The sequence below is a fragment of the Scyliorhinus torazame genome, chromosome 9 (assembly GCF_047496885.1).
Source record: "Scyliorhinus torazame isolate Kashiwa2021f chromosome 9, sScyTor2.1, whole genome shotgun sequence".
Taxonomy (NCBI): domain Eukaryota; kingdom Metazoa; phylum Chordata; class Chondrichthyes; order Carcharhiniformes; family Scyliorhinidae; genus Scyliorhinus; species Scyliorhinus torazame.
This window is the reverse complement of record NC_092715.1, coordinates 78,321,082-78,341,812: the sequence shown is the minus strand read 5'-3', so window position 1 is coordinate 78,341,812 and position 20,731 is coordinate 78,321,082. Positions and strand designations below refer to the sequence as shown.

General features: G+C 48.4%; 2 protein-coding genes across 5 annotated transcripts in view; one reads left to right on the top strand and one right to left on the bottom strand.

Moving 5' to 3' along the window:
• The window catches only part of atg10 (ATG10 autophagy related 10 homolog (S. cerevisiae)), a 465,548-nt gene that overhangs the window by 286,009 nt on the left and 158,808 nt on the right, over window positions 1-20,731 (top strand). The window lies entirely within an intron of this gene.
• On the bottom strand, window positions 15,427-15,976 carry LOC140429342 (large ribosomal subunit protein uL5-like). Its single transcript, XM_072516197.1, has one exon. The coding sequence runs from the start codon at window positions 15,974-15,976 to the stop codon at window positions 15,458-15,460; it is 519 nt and encodes a 172-aa protein (XP_072372298.1). The 3' UTR covers window positions 15,427-15,457.

The following is a 20,731-nucleotide window of genomic DNA, read 5'->3' as shown; positions in this document are numbered from 1 at the left end:
TAGTTACAATTGTTAAATCTTGTTAACCAATTCCTCATTCCCATGCTAAGGTAAATAACTCACGCATTAATAGTTATAGTTACTCAATAAACCTTTGTTGTTACTGGACGAGTTTGAGTCTTCTTCAACAAGATTCAGAGGACCTCACCATCAGCCAAGGATTGAGTAACACGTGTTATCGACCACGCAGGTAACATACATGGTACCACGGAGTGTGTTGGCCTTAACAACAAAAATAGAAACTAGCTAGATTAGGTTCGACAGACATGAGAAAAAAAAGAGAAAAAACTCGGGTAAGATATTCGTCCAAGGAAGGCATCGCTACACTCGGATCTCTCGGGCACACACCGATAAGATGGAATCACTTCCAGCACAACTCAGAACCTCTGGTAATCTCCAGTATAATTGGATGATTTTCCTGCAACAATTTAATTTGTTTCCGGAAATTAAGGACATGACCGCTGCGCCAGATAAAAATAAAATTGCATACCTCTTAGCTGCGGCAGGGAAACCGGCCATGGAGATATATAACTCATTTACCTATGCCGAAGGGGAGGACAAGAATAAGTGGGACACAATGATAAAAAAATTTGATACCCACTGTAAATCGGAGGTGAATGAAACATTTGAATGCTTCAAGTTCACCAGGCGTATACAAAGACCAGGAGAATCATTCAGCAGCTTTCTCACTGATTTAAAGCTGCTGGCCCAATCCTGTAATTATGAGACCCTCCATGACTCCCTCATCAGAGACCAGATTGTCAGTGGCATTTCTGATGAGGGACTCAGCAAATCTCTCCTTAAGCACAAAAATCTTGATCTTAAAATGGCTACACAACTATGTTCTGCTCATGAAATCACTGAAGCACAATATCAACAGTTTATTACCGGGATCAAGGCCTCCACCACGAGGTTGGAGCAGTCAAAATGGTGGCCCAAGCTTCTCGAAGGTGCTCCTCCCCCGGCAATCCCGCGTGCGCGAATCTGCAAGTGGCCCACACACATGCGCATTTCGCACGGAGACTGGAACTGGCTGAGAACGCTACTGCGCATGCGCGAACGTGGCAGGACGGCATCATGACGTGTCATAACTGCGGGAACCCCCACTTAAATGGGCAATGTCCAGCTTATGGCACCCTTTAGGCAAACAGTGGCTGAGGTGTGGAAAGTACAACCACTATGCCTTCAAATGTTGAGCTGTGCTACAGATGACTTCATTGGGATAACAACTAAGACCCTGCGACTTTCGGAACGTGGCATCTATGGACTGCCAACCAATATTCAGTGATTACCTGTCCGAAAACGATGACCTTGCCTATGATGACTCCTACCGTGTGGCCACGGTCACAGTTGCGGAGGAACCTTACATCACCACGCCTCATCCAAAATGCCCAAAAGTGAATAAAAAGGGGCTTAAAGTCTCAAAACAAAAAATTATTTTCCCCAGCGACAGAATGAAGCTCGAGCCTCCACTTACAGTTAAAGATCACTGCCGCATCACCCTGAAACATACCGTTTGCAACACCCAAAGAGAAGAGCACAATGACAAATCCATAGCAAAAGATTTGTTCATTGACGATGATTACTCAGGGGATGAGTTCCTCATTGGACAAATAGAGCACCATGACACATCCTTGACAAGAAGCTATGATTTGCTCGCTGACGAATGCCACTCAGCCATGGATCAGTTCTCCGGATCTGATGGTCATTGCAGCAGCAACATGGGTGCCAAGTCCCATACGAGTCTCATGGTGGGAGAATCCAGTACCATGGCGACATGGCAGCTCGTCGACAAAGTGGATGACAACCACATGTCACATATCCTAGCAGAAGGCGATGCCACGCAGAGAGCATAGATCAACTCCACTGAGGGAGTGATACCGGCCTCCATGGCGAGCTCGTTGACAGACTCCAGAATGGCCACAAGCGATGACTCCGGAGCGACAGCCGTGAACGAGAAAGACTATGACCGTCTATCTGCCTTGTATGAGCAGCCAGCAGCAGACATTAAATGTCTACCCACTGTTTTTTTAAAAATATGTTTATTCAAAATTTACAACAATTGTCAACCAAACACTCCAAAAAGAAAGAAAGAAAAACAAAATTGTACATAGGAATTCAAACCAGGATCCAGGATACATTAACCCCATTTAACCCATGAATACAAAAGTGGGGAAAACGCCCCCTTTTAACAAAAACATAAACCAACCCCCCCCCCCCCCGGGTTGCTGCTGTTTTGACCTCCACCTAGCGTTCCGCAAGAAACTCTAGGAACGGTTGCCACCGCCTGGAGAACCCCTGCACAGACCCTCACAAGGCAAACTTTATCCTCTCCAACGTAATGAACCCTGCCATGTCATTGATCCAAGCTTCCACGCTCAGGGGCTTTGCATCTCTCCACATCAGCTCGGCTTAACCCGGGTGTTCACAACTTTGGACATAGCCCTCGCAAAGCCCCTCCAGAACCCCTCCAGCGCTGGGCACTTCCAGAACATATGGGCGTGATTCGCTGGGCTCCCCGAACATCTCACACATCTGTCCTCCACCCAAAAAAACCTACTCATCCTCGCCCCTGTCTTATGCGCCTTATGTACTACTTTGAACTGTATTAGACTGGCGCATGAGGAGGAGGAATTGACCCTGCCCAGGGCATTAGCCCACAGACCCTCATCCAGCTCCTCCCCAAGCTCCTCCTCCCATTTGCCCTTCAACTCCTCCACCGAGGCCTCCTCCGCTCCCTGCAACTCGTGATAAATCGCCGAGACCTTGCCTTCTCCAATGCATACCCCTAAAATCACCCTGTCCTGAATCCCTCCTTGGACTTTTTGTCCAAGTGTTTTCACAAAGCTTTCAAGAAAAACAAAACTATATCCTCCACTGGATAGTAGCGGAAAATCCCTCACTTGCCGTCTCACAAACACCCTCACTTGTATATATCTAAAAGCGTTTCCGGGAGGCAACCCAAATTTCTCCTCCAGTGCCCCCAGGCTAGCAAAAGTCCCACCTATAAGCAGGTCCCCCATCCTTTTAATTCCTGCCCGATGCCAACTTAGGAATCCCCCATCCAGCCTGCCCGGTACAAACCCGTATTATTATCCCGTATCGGGGACCAAATTGAGGCCCCCACCTCACCCCTATGTCGCCTCCACTGCCCCCATATCTTCAATGTCGCCGCCACCACCGGGCTCGTGGTGTACCGTGTCGGTGGTAGCGGCAACGGTGACGTCACCAGCGCCGCCAAGCTCGTACCCACTCAAGACGCCGCCTCTAGCCTCTTGCACGCTGCCCCCTCTCCTTCCATTAACCATTTACGGATCATCGCCACATTAGCTGCCCAATAATAGCCACACAGATTCGGTAGCGCCAGCCTGCCCCTGTCCCAACTACGCTCCAGAAACACCCTCTTCACTCTTGGGGTCTTTCTCGCCCATACAAACCCCATAATACTCCTGCTTACACACTTGGAAAAAAGCCTTGGGGATTAGGATGGGCAGACACTGGAACACGAACAAGAACTCAGGAGGACCGTCATCTTGACCGACTGCACCCTACCCGCCAGGGAAAGTGGCAACACATCCCATCTCCTAAAGTCTTCCTCCATCTGGTCCACCAACCGTGTCAAATTAAGCTTTTGCAGGGCCCCCCAGCTCCTAGCTACCTGGATACCCAGGTATCGAAAGCTCCTCTCCACCCTCTTCAACGGCAGCTCGTCTAGCCTCCTTTCCTGGCCTCCCGCATACACTACAAAGAGCTCAGTTTTCCCCACGTTGAGCTTGTAGCCCGAGAAGTCCCCAAACTCCCTAAGGATCCGCATGACCTCCGCCATCCCCTCCACTGGATCTGCAATATATAACAACAGGTCATCAGCATACAACGACACCCGGTGTTCCTCCCCTCCACGGACCAACCCCTCCAGTTCCTAGACTCCCTTCATGCCATGGCCAGCGGCTCAATTGACAGAGCGAACAGCAAAGGGGACAGGGGACACCCCTGTCTCATCCCCCGGTACAATCTGAAATATTCCGATCTCCGCCGGTTCGTAGACACGCTTGCCACCGGGGCCCTGTATAACAACCTGACCCACCCTATGAACCCTTCCCTGAACTCAAACCTGCTAAGCACTTCCCATAGGTACTCCCATTCCACCCGATCAAAGGCTTTCTCCACGTCCATAGCCGCCACCACCTCCGCTTCCCCTCCCACCGAGGGCATCATAATCACGTTCAGTAGCCTCCGCACATTCGCATTTAACTACTTGCCCTTCACGAACCCCGTCTGGTCCTCGTGTATAACTCCCGGGACACAATCCTCGTAGCGAGGACCCTCGCCAACAACTTGGCATCTACATTAAGGAGCGGGATCGGCCTATACGAATCGCACTGCAGTGGGTCCTTATCCCGCTTGAGAATCAGTGAGATCAGCGCCCGAGACATTGTCGGAGGCAGAGTCCCTTCTTCCCTCGCCTCATTGAAGGTTCTCACCAGCAACGGGCCCAACAGATCCACATACTTCCTATAAAATTCAACCCATCCGGTCCTGGGTCCTTGCCCGCCTGCATGCTCCCTAATCCCTTAACCAGCTCCTCCAGCCCCAAGGGGCCCCCAGGCCAGCCACCTGCTCTTCCTCCACCCTCGGGAACCTCAGTTGATCTAAGAACCGCCGCATCCCTTCTCCCCCCTCCGGGGGCTCTGACTTGTACAGGTCCCCATAGAAATCCCTAAATACCTCATTTATTTTAACTGCACCGCCCCCCCCCCCCCATCCCTGATTCCTCCAATCTCCCTCGCCTCCTCCCTCTTACGTAGCTGAGCGCCAGCATCCGACTCGCCTTCTCCCCATACTCAAATGCCCCCTGCATTTTCCTTCACTGAGCCTCTGTCTTCCCCATGGTCAATAGATCAAATTCCGTTTGGAGGTTCCGTCGCTCCCTCAGCAGCCCCTCTGCGGGGGCCTCTGCATAGCTCCTGTCCACCCTTACTATCTCCCCCACCAACCTCTCCCTCTCCAACCTCTCTCTCTTCTTCCTGTGAGCCCTAATTGAAATTAGCTCTCCCCTAACCACCACCTTCAGAGTCTCCCAAACCACACCCACCTGCACCTCCCCATTATCATTGGCCTCTATGTATCTCTGAATGCACCCCCGGACACGTCCACAAACCTCCTCATCCGCCAACAGTCCCACATCCAGGCGCCACAGCGGGCGCTGGTCCCTCTCCTACCCCAACCCCAACTCCACCCAGTCTGAAATCGCTATAGCCGAATATTACGTTCCCTCCACTCTTGGGATCAGTGCCCTACTCATCACAAAGAAGTCTATCCGTGAATAGGCCTTCTGTACATGGGAGAAAAAAGAGAACTCTCTGGCCCCCGGCCTGGCAAACCTCCACGGAACCCCCCCCAACCTGGTCCATAAAACCCCTTAGCACCTTGGCCGCAGCTGGCCTCTTACCCGTCCTTGACTTGGATGGAACCAATGCTGGGTACAGTACCATATTAAAGTTCCCCCCCCATTATGAAGCTCCCCGCTTCCAGATCCGGGATCCGACTCAACAGGCGCCTCATAAATACTGCATCGTCCCAATTTAGGGTATACACATTCACCAGTACCACACGGGTCCCCTGCAACCTACCACTCACCATCATGTATCGACCCCCATTATCCGCCACAATATTCAGCGCCTCGAACAACACCCGCTTCCCCACCAGTATTGCAACCTCTCTGTTCTTCACATCCAGCCCTGAATGGAATACCTGTCCTACCCATCCCTTTCTCAGCCTGATCTGATCTGCCACCTTCAAGTGCGTTTCCTGAAGCATAACAACGTCTGCCTTCAGTCCCTTTAAGTGCGAGAACACCCGGGACCTCTTGACCAGCCCATTTAGGCCCCTCACATTCCATGTTATCAGCCGGATCAGGGGACTACTCTTTCTCCCCCCCCCCTCCCCCACCCCCCCTGCTGACTATCCATCCCCTTTCTTAGGCCAGCCACGTGCCCACGCCTCCCGCACACTGCAGTCCCCCAGGCGGCGAACCCCCGCCCCGACTCTCCCTTTTACCTCCAGCTCCCCTTCGGTCAGTACAGCAGCAACCCAGTCCCCCCCCCCCCCCCCCCCCCCGCCCAGCTAGACCACCGTCTAGCCCCCTTGCTCCCCCCCATTGCACTCCCGTAAGTCACCTGACTCCTGCTGACCCCGGCCGCTCTCGCCTTTGCCAACGGCCTCCCGCGTGGAATCCCCATCCCATCCCCCCGTTCAGGCCGATATAAGCACCCCTCCAGCACCGCACCGCCCCCCCCCCCCCCCTTCCTCAGCCCGGGAAAAAGCCCGCGTTTTTTTCCACCTGGGCCGGCCCCGCCCCCTATGGCGCAGCTCCTTTCTCCTACAACCTCACCCCAGTTCTGGCAGGCTATTTTGCGTAAAAGAGCATATTTTCGGGTTCATAGGAGGAGGGCCACCTGATGTGTGACTACTCAGCATTTCCCCGTCACCGGAAGAATGTTTTTCTTCAAACCAAAAACCATTAATCGCCATGGTTGAAAAGTTGGCAATGATAACCACATCAAATCTTGTCCTCACCTAAAGTTTTTATAGCAGGCTCACAAAATGTTGCTCAAAGCCAGAGTTACAGTGATAAGTGAATAATTATTTCCTCTGCTGATGGTGAGTGACTGACAGAAAGGGCTTGAGTTTAAATCCCCTTTTCCTTTGTCTGCTAATTAAGTTATTGTCAATCATCTGTGTGTAACTGGTGTTCTGAAATGTTAAATGGCAATCGTCTAACAGCTCAGTGGCTGTGACGTAAACCATGCCTGTTGGAGGCAGGAGATCCATCAATTTGGTGTTGCTCATTCTGCCAACAGGAATGATACCCTAACACTTCAGCCAATAGCTCTGGTGCAGGAATTCATTTTTTCCTCTACCAGGACAAGAGTTGATATGTATTGTGTCTGAAATTTGAAGACCGTGTTTTAAGATATGAGGGATAATTTTGATTTAACACCACCTCCTCCGCCTGCGTACCCACCTCCCAATCCCGGGTGGGAAACTCACTTGAATCCAATTGGTCGCTGTTTTACACACCACATATCATGGCATGTCAAGCCATTTGATGGTGCCACTTTTCCCTCCCTATTCTCCGAAAACATTTTGTCACACCTTTTCCTTCCCCAGCCCTCCTCACCCTCTATTGTTGCAGGCACTCTCTCCTCTCTCTTCCCCAATTCATGTTGGCATCCTCCTCTCCCCCTCCTCGGTCAGTTCAAATGGGAACTCTCCTAATCCCTCTGTCTCCCAGTATACTCTGACACATCTTTCTGTGTCAATATCTTGCCTATGCTTAAGTGATTCCTGCAGGCTGCAGCTAAATACTCGATGAAATCACTTCATCTCTTGACTCCAGCATGATGCAGCACCAAGGATTATGCTCTGATTTGGAATTCCAGATCTCGCAAAACTATTTGCAAAAAGCATGCGATAAGGTACCGTGCAAAGGCTACTTAATAATATGAGAGCCCATGGTGTTGGGAGTGGTATATTAGTATGGATAGAGGATTGGCTAACTGGCAGAGAGTTGGGATAAGGGGAATTTTCAGGATGGCAATTTGCAACTAGTGAAGTAGTCACCGGGGGGGGGGGGGGGGGGGGGGGGGTCAGTGCTGAGGCCAGAATTATTTACAATATGCATTGACTTGGAAGAGGGAAATTCATGTACAATTGTCAAGTTTACGGGTGGCACAAAAATAAGTGGGAAGGGAAGTGGTGAGGATGCCACAAAGAGTCCACACAGGGATATAGACAGGTTAAGTGAGTGGATAAAAACTTGGCTAATGGAATATGATGCAGGGAAATGTGAAGTTATGGTCTTTAGTAGGAAGAATAAAGGAGCTGTGTAGTATTTAAGTAGAGAAAGACTGCAGAAATCTGTAGCACAGAGGGATTTGCGGGTCCTTGTGCATAAATCACAAAAAGCTAGCATGCAAGTTCAGCAGGTAATAGGAATGTTGGCCTTTATTTTCAAAGAATGGAACATAAAAATAGGGAATCTTTCTAAAACAATGCTTGCCTGGAATACCATGAAGTTTTTGTCCTCTTATCTAAGGAAATATATACTGGCATTGGAGGCAGCTCAGAGAAGGTTCACTAGGTTGATCCTGAGTATGGTGGGATTTTCTTACGAGGAGAGGTTGGCTCGATTGGGCCTGTACGAGTTAGAGTTTAGAAGAATGAGAGGCGACCTTATTGATACATATATAATTCTCGGAGGCCTTGACGGGAAGATGCTGAGAGATTGGTTTCCCTTGTGGAAGAGTCTAGGATCAGAGGGTACAATCTCAAAGTAAAGGGTCACTCATTTAAGACAGAGATGAGGAGGAATTTCTTCTCTGAGGGTAATGAATCTGTGGAATTCTTTACTGCAGAGAGCTGTAGAGGCTGGATCATTAAGTATGTTCAAGACTGAGATAGATTTTTAATCAGTAAGTGAATCGAGGGTTATAGGGATAAAGCGGGAAAATGGAGTTGAGGATTATCACATCAGATCAGTCATGATCTCATAGAATGGCGGAGCAAACACGATGGCCTGAATGGCCTACTTCTACTTTTGTATCTTGTGGTCTATCACAAGAATTCCTATCTCTAAATGTTCCTCAAGAACAGCATCAGTCAGGAGTTGGGACCCTAACTTACGACTGTAAACTTGAAAAAAGACACTGACCTCAAATGCTGACTAGATAAGTGAAATGCAGATGATTGGTGTGTCAATACCTGTTCATCTTCCCTCCAGTTATTTTCTATAAGGTGGCCAAATGCAGAGGAAGGCACCCCAGATGAAAGAGATACAGTGCTACAAATATGAAATTTGGAAGATTGTTGTGATTTAGGACTGCCTCTTTAGTTTATGGTAAAATAGAGGAATGGAACGGATCATGAATTATGCCCTACAACAAGTTTGAGAGACTTGATTGTTGTGGGGGTGCTCATGTGGTCTTACTGGATGAACTTGTAAGCTGTTGACACCTGTAAACAAGGTTCAGGTCAACTGTTCTGAAGGTGGATAGACTGTTTGCCTCCAAGTCACAAGGACATTTTAGGAATGCAAGCTTTTGTAACTGGTTAGACTTTAAATTGTCTATTTAATTTCAAGGTTCTGTGAAGAATAGCTGCTTAGCATTTCTACATGGATATAAGGCCCATGTGGTTCACGTTGCATTCAGATGGACTTTCTCCATAGAAAGCCATTGTAGGATTTAATTGCGGCTTTCCCTGAACCTCATAGACACAGTCACTCTGCAAAATCTGGGGGATTGGAGGATAGCGAGAGAGAGAGAGAGAGAGCAGGAAAACAGAGGTAGCTCGTCCTGCACTTTAAATAGAGAAAATGCTGGGCGGAATTCTCCAGGGTGCCGACATCGAAATTGCGTTCGGCAATCAGCCGACGAATCTCCGTTTGCACCGAAAACGGGGGCGGCGCCGCATTTGCGATGCTCCGCCTCCTCAAAAACAGCGTACTCGGGGAGTATGCCGCACACCGTATGGACGGCCTCAGGACGTCACCTGAGGCCATCCCCCAATGCTCTGCCCTCTATGGGACGAGTTCCCGATGGCACGGAACAGTTATGGTTTTTTTTTGTGGACACCGCATGGCGGCTGCGGACTGTGTCCAGCGCCGTCACAGTCGGGGGCAGCTGTTCTGCTGGCAGGGGGGTCTTCGGCGGGGACTGGGGGGACTGATGGAGGGTGGTCCGGGGGTGGGTGAGGGGGGTTACTGGGGACATTATTTGGCAGGCTAGGTCCACGCGCAGCTGGCACCATGTTGTACAACGTGGCCACCTCAGGCAGCCGCCGTGCGCATGCGTGGCCACGAACCCAGCAATTCTCCGGCCATATCCGCAGGTAAATCAGGGCTTTCCGCTGCGCGGCTGCTAGCCCCCACCGGACGGAGGATCGGCGCAGCTATTGGGCCGTTTTTTCTGGTGTAAAATGGCACTGTTCCCACACAGGCATCAGGACTTAGTCTGCAAATCGGAGAATCTAGCCCTCTGTCTCTCTCCGTCACCATGTGAAACACTTGTGTGAGATCACACTCAGATTGAAGAGACCAATTTTGTGATGATTTAAACAAGATTGGAAGATGCGTGGAGGGAAGAATCTCCAATGCATCCCTCACTGTGATGTCCGTTCAGGGAAAGGGAAAAAGAAGCAATCCATCGGGGCTTGAGAATAGTTTAAGATTGGTTCCTGGACAATAAAGTGTCCATTTAAGTGGCAGAGTAAAGTGTAAAGGTGGAGAGGAATTTTCTGTTGTTCAAAGAGTTAAATCGGGCATGTTTTCTGTAGTTTAGAACATAAGTTTCCTACTAAATAATGAATAGACAATTTGGCTTTTAATTTGTCTATGACAGGAAAAGTCTTAAGGCTTGAAGTTTTGTTTCATTTAGCCACTGGAAATTTGAATATATTGCTGCACCAATCTCTATGAGGATCGTAACAACAGATTCAAAAGGGTTAAACAAGCTGTACCAGGATGTATTTATGAGTTGCCACCTTCCCTGGGGGGAAATACAGAAAGAAAAACTAGGAAAAGCTGCCAGGGTCGTCTGGAAGCCAACCACAGCTATATACCAGGTGCTAATCTGTTCCACATTTCATGTACATCGACAAAATATGGTGTATGCAGTTTGTAATGTGCAATGACTTGCATAACTGCAAACCAAACTTAATTTGGGGGGAAAACCTGGTAAGTATCAGAATGACTTGATGTCCTGATATCCAGCACCCTTAGCATGAAAGTACATGAGCTATTGCCTCACTATAGCAACATACATAAAAACCTGAGTCTTATTTTGTTCCCAGTGTTTCTGGCTGAATTGCAGTACACTTGGAGCCTGTGCACTGTGCTATACTCAACTGGACCTCCAAAAGTAATGTTGATTCAGGCTGCACCACTCATTGGCCCAGATTGTATGGCGAATCACCAACAAATGTGCTAGCTATTCATTTGCACCAACAGTCGTGTTGAGCATTTGTGAGGGAGCGCAGAATGATCCAGGAACCGAGTGCTAAATCAGGAATTTGGTGCCGAGGGTGAGGAAGGACTGCTTTTTCTTTTTGTTTTAGCTGCAGTCGTTCTCTTGTCACCAAGATAGGAATCGTGACTTGCTATTACTTTAGCAAACTAACTTAGTAACTAATTGACTAATCAAAAAAAGTCAGGTTAGACAGACATGGCAGGGATTGTGGTGTGCCATAACTGCAGCATGTGGAAACCTGTGCAGTGCATTACAGTTCTGGACAACCGTATCTGTCAATCTGTCTGCAGATTGAGCAACTTTGATTCAGACTTACTGAGCTGGAATCTGAGTTGCAGACATTGCGGGGCATCCGCAAGGGGGAACGTTATCTGAACACTTTGTTCCATGAGGTAGTCACACCCTTTAGATCAGTAGCACTTTACAGCTGATCAACGATCTGGGACAGGGTGTGACAGTAAAGTCAGATAAGGGGGTCTGGCATGTAGTGATAGAGAGGTCTCGCTCCTTAACAAACAGGTGCAAGGTATTTGCTTCCTGTGTGGATTAAAACAAGAAATGCAGAGGGTAGGTGAACAACATAGGTCCTAAAAGCAGAAGCGAGTAAGTTGAATATTAGGACCTCAAAGCTAGTTTTGAGAGACTGAGAAAACATCAGCCTTCAATGGACATAACAATTGAGAGGACACTTTAACTGTGCTCCAACCATGGATGAGAATGTGTTCGAGGAAATCCCCTAACTCCCTATCAAATCTGATCTTTGACTCCCACCAAATGCTGATGAAGTAGAAGCCGCCATTAAACACATGAAGAATGGAACAGCCGCAGGAGTGAGTGGGATTCCAGCAGCTATTTTCAAACATGGAGGAGAAGAGATCACCTGTTAACCCCATCAGCTGCTCCTGAAAATCTGTCGACCTCGGGGGTGCCGTCATCACCACCATCTTCACCACCTTCTGTAAGGGCAGCACGGTAGCATTGTGGATAGCACAATTGCTTCACAGCTCCAAAGTCCCAGGTTTGATTCCGGCTTGGGTCACTGTCTGTGCGGAGTCTGCACATCCTCCCCGTGTGTGCGTGAGTTTCCTCCGGGTGCTCTGATTTCCTCCCACAGTCCAAAGATGTGCAGGTTAGGTGGATTGGCCATGATAAATTGCCCTTCGTGTCCAAAATTGTCCTTAGTGTTGGGTGGGGTTACTGGGTTATGAGGATAGGGTGGGGGTGTTGATCTTGGGTAGGGTGCTCTTTCCAAGAGCCGGTGCAGACACGATGGGCTGAATGGCCTCCTTCTGCACTGTAAATTCTATGATAATCTATGAAAGGAGACAAAGCGGACTATGGGAACTACCGAGCAGGAAGATTATCGCCTAAATCCTTGCTAGCCACCTTCTCCCAGTCTCTGAAGAAATCCTTCTGAAAAGCCAGTGTGCCATCTGGCCAAACCGTGGAACAGCAGACATGATTTTCATTGCTCAGCAACTTGAAAAGAAATACCAGGAGTACCATCAACCACTCTACATGGCCTTCATCGATCTGACTAAGGCTTTTGATTCAGTCATTCGGGAAGTGCTATGGAAGACCCTGTCAATGGCCAGATGTCCAGGGAAATTCATTAACATCCTCCGACTCCTCCATGGCAAGGTGTTGGAGACAATCCTCACTGACCAAATAAGGCAGAAACAAGAACAAAGAATAAAGAACAGTATAGCACAGAACCAGGCCCTTCCTCTCTCCAAGCCTGTACCGAACATATCTGTCGAAACTAAAGCCTTCTGCACTTCCGGGTTCCGTATCCCTCTATTCCCGTACACCATGGAGCAGAGCACGGCCGCTGGAGGGGAAATGGTGTTTGACAAATGTATTTGTTTATTGTGGATATGATTAGTAGGGTGCGTAAAGGGGAACATATTTCCAAAAGTCATTTGATAATGTGCCATACAAAAACGTTGACACATCAGATAAGGACCCATGGAGTTGGGGAAGGATAAAGGATTGGTTAATGGACAGCAAACAAAAAGGCAACGGAGCATTTTCTGTTTGGCAGGCTGTAACTAGTGGAGTTTTAAAAAATTATTTTTATTCATTTACAGGATGTGGTATTTGCAGCGGATGCGCCGCTGGTTAAGCCAGCATTTATTGCCCATCCCTAGTTGCTCTTCAGAAGGTGGAGGTGAGTTGCCTTCTTGAACCGCTGCTGTCCTTCAAGTGTAGGCACACTGACTGTGCTGTTCGGGAGGGAGTTTCAGAATTTTTCCCCAATGACAGTGAAGGAACGGCAATATATTTTCAAGTTAGGGTGGTGAGTGACTTGGAGGGGAACCTCCAGGTGGTTAGGTTCCCAGATATCTGTTGCTCTTGTCCTTCTAGATGGTAGTGGTCATGGGTTTGGAAGGTGTTGTCTAAGGAACCATGGTGAGTTACTGCAGTGCATCTTGTAGATGGTACATGTGGCTGCCACTGTACGTCAGTGGTGGAGGATTTAAATGTTTTTGTGGCAGGGGGTGCAATCAAATGGGCTGCCTTGTGGTCGATGGTGTCGAGCTTCTTGAGTGTTGTTGGAGCTGCACTCATCCAGACAAGTGGAGAATATTCCATTACACTCCTGACTCGCCGTGGGATTCTTAGCCTTTGACCTGCCCTGGTCATCACAGTATTAACATGGCTTGTCCAGTTCAGTTTCTGATCAATGGTAATCCCCCAGGATGTTGTTTGTGGGGGATTCAGCAATGGTAATGCCATTGAATGTTAAGGGGCAGTGGTTAGATCCTCTTTTGTGGGATATAGTCATTGCCTGGCACTTGTGTGGCGCGAATGTAACTTGCCACATGTCAGCCCAAGCCTGGATATTGTCCAGGTCTTGCTACATTTGGACATGGACTGCTTCATTCTCTGAGGAGTCGGGAATTTGTCTGAACAATGTGCAGTCATCCGCAAACATCCCCACTTCTGACCTTATGATGGAAGGTCATTGATGAAGTAATTGAAGTTGGTTGGGCCTAGGACACTGCCCTGAGGAACTCCTGCAGTGATGTCCTGGAGCTGAGATGATTGACCTCCAACCACCACAACCACCTTCCTTTATGCCAGGTATGACTCCAACCAGCGGAGAATTTTCCTCCTGATTCCCATTGACTCTAGCTTAGCTAGGGCTCCTCGATGCCATACTCGGTCAAATGCTGCTTTGTTCAGAATGGAGTTCAGTTACAAATGGCGTACCACAAGGATCTGTTCTGGGCCGTTGCTGTTTGTCATTTTTATCAATGACCTAGAGGAGGGCGCAGAAGGGTGGGTGAGTAAATTTGCAGATGACACTAAAGTCGGTGGTGTTGTCGACAGTGCAGAAGGATGTAGCAGGTTACAGAGGGACATAGATAAGCTGCAGAGCTGGGCTGAGAGGTGGCAAATGGAGTTTAATGTAGAGAAGTGTGAGGTGATTCACTTTGGAAGGAATAACAGGAATGCGGAATATTTGGCTAATGGTAAAGTTCTTGGAAGTGTGGATGAGCAGAGGGATCTAGGTGTCCATGTACATAGATCCCTGAAAGTTGCCACCCAGGTTGATAGGGTTGTGAAGAAGGCCTATGGAGTGTTGGCCTTTATTGGTAGAGGGATTGAGTTCCGGAGTCAAAAGGTTGTGTTGCAGCTGTACAAAACTCTGGTACGGCCGCATTTGGAGTATTGCGTACAGTTCTGGTCACCGCATTATAGGAAGGATGTGGAAGCTTTGGAGCGGGTGCAGAGGAGATTTACCAGGATGTTGCCTGGTATGGAGGGAAAATCTTATGAGGAAAGGCTGATGGACTTGAGGTTGTTTTCGTTAGAGAGAAGAAGGTTAAGAGGAGACGTAATAGAGGCATACAAAATGATCAGGGGGTTAGATAGGGTGGACAGTGAGAGCCTTCTCCCGTGGATGGAAATGGCTGGCACGAGGGGACATAGCTGGCACGAGGGGACATAGCTTTAAACTGAGGGGTAATAGATATAGAACAGAGGTCAGAGGTAGGTTCTTTACGCAAAGTGTGGTGAGGCCGTGGAATGCCCTACCTGCAACAGTAGTGAACTCGCCAACATTGAGGGCATTTAAAAGTTTATTGGATAAGCATATGGATGATAATGGCATAGTGTAGGTTAGATGGCTTTTGTTTTTTGACTTCCCATGTCGGTGCAACATCGTGGGCCGAAGGGCCTGTACTGCGCTGTATCGTTCTATGTTCTATGATGTCAAGGACAGCCACCCTCATCTCACGTCTGGCATTCAGCTCTTTTGTCCCTGTTTGAACCAAGACTATAGTGAGATCAGGAGCTGAGTGACCCTGGCGGAACCAAAACTGAGCATCCGCGAGCAGGTTTTTGCTAAGTGCCGCCTGATAGCACTGTTTTTTTTCTTAGTTACAAATGGTTTTTATTGCATGTTTCATGTGCTCTTCAAATTATTTTCCATGCAGGAGGATACCATCATATTTCTGCTGGAACCACCTCATTGATTCTTCCTTGGAAATTTTGTGTTTTGACCCAATGTGCCCCCTTTTCATCTTTTTATCAGAAATGCTGAAACCCATGACCACATAGAAATCCAGACCATAAATTCCAATACTAGGATCAAACTTGATGCCCAGATCAATGTGTTCCTGGATCCCAAAGCCAAAAACCCCAGTGTTACAGAAGTTGCTCTTCCTCAGGTCATATTTCTGAATCTTTAAGATCTTCTCTAAAATTTCCACAGCTTTGGCTCCACGGATTGTGCAATGAACAGCAATCTTTTCATTTCTTCGAATCCCAAATGACCGCACAGTGTAGTGAGCTTTAGAAAACACTGGGGTCTGGCCAGTGAGTTGCTCCAGTACTTTAGCAGCTCTTGTGAGTCTGTCACCACTTTCACCTACACAGATATTCAGACATAGCTTCCTAATGCAGAGCTCACACATAGGATTTTCCTTTTCACCCACCATTCCCACAGCAGCTCAACAGTGAAAGCTTGATAGTGACTCCTTCCATCACTTTGCTGATGATGGACAGTAGACTGATGGAGCAGTAGATGGCTGGGTTGGATTTGTCATGTTTCTAGTGCACAGGACGCACCTGGGCAATTTTCCACATTGTCGGGAGATGCCAGTGTTGCAGCTGTCCTGGAACAGCTTGGCTAGGGCTGCGGCAAGTTCTGGAGCACAAATCTTCAGTACTGTTGCCGGGATATTGTCAGGGCCCATAGCCTTTGCAGTATCCAGTGTTTCAGCCGTCTGTGATGCTAGGGACCTCCGGAGGAGGCGAGATGGATCATCCACTCGGCACTTCTAGCTGAAAATTATTGCAAATGCCTCAGCCTTGTCTTTTGCACATATGTGCTGGGCTCCTCCATCATTGAGGATGGGGATATTTGTGGAGACTCCTCCTCCTCCAGTGAGTTGTTTAATTGTCCACCACCATTCATGGCTGGATGTGGTAGGATTGCAGAGTTTAGATCTGATGCGCTCATTGTAGAATCACTTAGCTCTGTCTATCACTTGCTGCTTATGCTGTTTAGCACACAAGTAGCCCTGTGTTGTAGATTCACCAGGTTGACACCTCATTTTTTGGTAGGTCTGATGTTGCTCCTGGCATGCTCTCCTGCACTCTTCATTGAACCTGTGTTGATCCCCTGGCTTTTCTTGGTAATGGTAGAGTGGGGGATATACTGGGCCATGAGGTTGCAGACTGTGGTTGAATACAATTCTGTCGCTGCTGATGGCCCACAGCGCCTCATGGATGCCCAGTCTTGAGTATTAGATCTGTTCAAAGTCTATCCGGTTTAGCACGGTGGTAGTGTCACGCAACACGATGGAGAGTGAAGATGGGACTTTGTCTCGACAAGGACTGTGCGGTGATCACTTCTACTGATACTATCATTGACAGATGAATCTGCAGCAGACAGGTTGGTGAGGATGAGGTCAAGTAGGTTTTTCCCTCTTGTTGGTTCCATCACCACCTGCTGCAGTCCCAGTCTAGCAGTTATGTCCTTTTGCACCCGGCCAGCTCAGTCTGTGGTGGTACGACCGAGCTGCTCTTGGTGATGGGCATTCAAGTCCCCCACCCAGAGCAAATTCTGTGCCCTTTCCACCCTCAGTGCTTCCTCCAAGTGATGTTCAATACGTAGGAGTACTGATTCATCAGCTGATGGTGGACGGTACATGGTAATCAGCAGAAGGTTTCCTTGCTCATGTTTAACCTGAAGCTATGAGACTTCATGGGGTCCAGAATCGATGTTGAGGACTCCCAGGGCAACTCCCTCCTGACTGTATACCTCTGTGCCAACACCTCTGCTGGGTCTGTCCAGCCACTGAGACAGGACATACTCAGGAATGGTGATAGTGATGTCTGGGACATTGTCTGTAAGGTATGATTATGTGAGTTTGACCATGTCAGGCTGTTGCTTAACTAGTCTGTGCGACAGCTCTCCCAACTTTTACACAAGCCCCCAGATGTTAGTAAGGAGAGTTTGCATGGTCAGCAGGACTGGGCTTGCCGTTGTCGGTTCCGGGCCTGGTTCGATGCTGGGTGTCCGTCTGGTTTCATTCCTTTTTTATGTTATTTTAGCGCTTGAATACAACAATGGCTTGCTAGGATCATTTCAGAGGCCATTTAAGAGTCAATCACATTGCTGTGGGTCTGGGGTCACATGTAGGCCAGACAAGGTAAGGATGGCAGATTTCCTTCCCTAAAGGACATCAGTGAACCATGTGGGTTTTTATGACAGTCGACAATGGTTTCATGGTCATCATTAAATTTTTAATTCCAGATATTTTATTGAGTTTAAATTCCATCACATGCGGTGATGAGTTTTGAACCCGAGTCCCCAGATCATTATCCTGGGTCTCTGGATTGCTCGCTCAATTACAATACCACTATTGCCACCGCTGGATTCTCCATTGGCCAATGCCGATATAGGTGAGGTGATGAGGTGGAGAATCGTGAAATGGGAATTGGCGCCAGGTGTCGGCAAGCGGCTGTTGTATCTGTCCAATTCAGATACTTTTCACCAGTTTCCTTGCTCAAAGGTTTACCTAGGTGTTTTTAATAACGAGGAGAACAAACCACAAACACAAATTCAAGTTCAACAATATTCATTTCACACAATTAACCTGTCAATTACCCACAAAATATACTCTACACGTACCCAAGATCAGTTTATACCACCCGCAAAGATGGCGTGGTAGGGCTGTGGATTCGATCACTGCATTCCTCTGGCCGGTCTTCACGAAGGTGGTTCTCACTGGCCGTTCATTCCCTTCCCTTCCCCTTTCCCTTTTCTTTCCTTGCCCTTTTCTTTCCTTTCCCTTGTCTTTTCTTTCTCTTTCCTTTCCCTTTTCTTTCCTTTCCCTTGTCTTTCCTTTCCCTTTTCTTTCTCTTTCTCTTTCCTTTCCCTTTTCTTTCCTTTCCCTTTTCTATCCCTTCCCTTTTCTTTCCCTTCCCTCCCCACCCTTTTGCCATTTCCTCTGGCTTTCTGACAATAATGCTCCTGGAGGGGGTCTGACCATCCAATGATCCGGTTGATGACCATTTGACAGGTCACCTGAGCCCACCCCAGGTGTCCCATCTCTGGTGGTGTGGGCTGCACTTAACCTGTTCCCATATAAGATAACAGCAGAAAGTCTGGCCTGATCTGGGCTACTGACAATAGACCTGTGCATATCAATAGGGTGCGATGATCTCCTGATGGGTGATTGATGGGGAGTTCCAGACATGTTCTGGCAGCTTGATTGTAGGTTGCGTGTTGGACTTTTGTCAAGTCTCAATTCCAACAACCTGCCTGAGGTTTGACTGCAGTACGATTTTAAAATGCCAAATTATTTAATTTAGGATATCCAATTTAATCGGCCTTAAAACTAGGCCCCGGTAGGTCGGCACATGCCAATCCGAACAGGTTGCTCCGACTCCCCACTGGCGCCGGAATCGAGGTCCACGATTGCGTGCCAGCGGGAAAATGTAAATGAATGCAGATGGATCTTAATGATCCATTTGCACCCATTTAGTGGACCCGACGCCCTATTGCCTGGCTCTCCATGATTTCCGGGTGCCTGGGGCTGGGAATCGAGTGGCCACGGACCACTTGTGGTCTCTGCCAGTGTGGGCTTGGTGGGCCATAAGGATCAGTGCTGTGGTCTCAGTTATTTACAATCCTTATTAATGAATTGGACAAAGAAACAGAGACTAATGTGTCTGAATTTGCTGACAATACAAAACTGGTTGGGATTGCAAGCTATGAGGAGAATCAAAGGGGCTGCAAAGAGATTTAGGCAGGTAATTGAGTACGCAAAATGGAGCAGATGGAGGGCTGGATTCTCTGTTAGCTGATGCCGGTATCAGGTCTCATGATGCAGCAGAGAATCATGAATTCGGGATCGTCGGCGCCTATCCGAACAGGATGATCCGACCCCCAGAATCGAGGTCCATGACTGTGCGTGGGAGGATGTAAAAGAATCCAAATGAAATGAAAATGAAATGTAAATCGCTTATTGTCACAAGTAGGCTTCAATGAAGTTACTGTGAAAAGCCCCTAGTCGCCACATTCCGGCGCCTGTTCGGGGAGGCTGTTACGGGAATTGAACCGTGCTGCTGGCCTGCCTTGGTCTGCTTTCAAAGGCAGCGAGTTAGCCCTGTGCTAAACAGCCCTTTGTGTCTCAATGACCCATTTGCGTCCATTTAGTGGGCCCAGCACCCCTCCGTGATTCTCCAGTCCCGGGACTGGGAATCGTCTTGGCACGGATCACTTGTGGTCTCTACCTGTGTGGCCCTAGTGTGCTGGGCCTTGTGCTGCACCAAGGGGGTAACTAGAGGAGTTGCCCCCAGAGTCCATCCGAGGGCCACCCTTCTTCACCCCCTCCCGCAAATGCCCACCTTTCCACCCCTCCTCTATCAGACTCCATGAATAGGGAGACCCTCCCACCGGACACCTGCAAGAGGGAGACTTCCCCAGGGACACCTGGAAAAGGAAGCCCCCCAAGGGATCCTCCACAGGGAACCTTGACTATAGGGATGCTCCCCACCACCCCACAGAATATCTCTCCCAATAAAATAGACCCCTTTCTCAAAGATAGTGAGCAGTGTATACAGGGGCAGTGAGAACAATTACAGCCGTAACACTCAGAGGTAAAGAGGTCACAAAGAGAGGTAAGTGCATTGCAATCATGCACTTGAGTGACTGGAATGCACTTAGTCAAACCTTGTCAAAAGGCGGGGAGCGCCAGAGCTCATCGGAGAGAGGGTCATCATCATCCTCCCATGGACAAGACCCGCGGATACCGCCAACCCTGGGCCAGCACCCTGAAATCTCCAACAGGATTGAAAGAATAATTGCCCATATTTGTACATTTTCAATGCCAGCGAGTTGCTCAGCAGAAATTAAGACTTATGCTGTTAAAAGTTTACTTACACCTCAGTGCAAGATTTTCTGAATGGATTAACTTTTTCTGGTGTGTTTGATGGGCACCCAGTGGATAGGAACTGCAAATTCACACCCTTCCAATGCTGATGATCGAATAGTATCCATAATTGCAAAGTCTGTGTCATTATATCTGGAACAACTGGGCAACATTGTGGTCATTTTACATGTGTATACTTAAAAAGGTATTTCCTTAGCTGTGCACTTATATTGCACTTAGACCATCCAGCTTACCCCCTATTTGCCTGGTGAATATCCCCACTCCCCACCATTCCCCCCTGGTATCTCC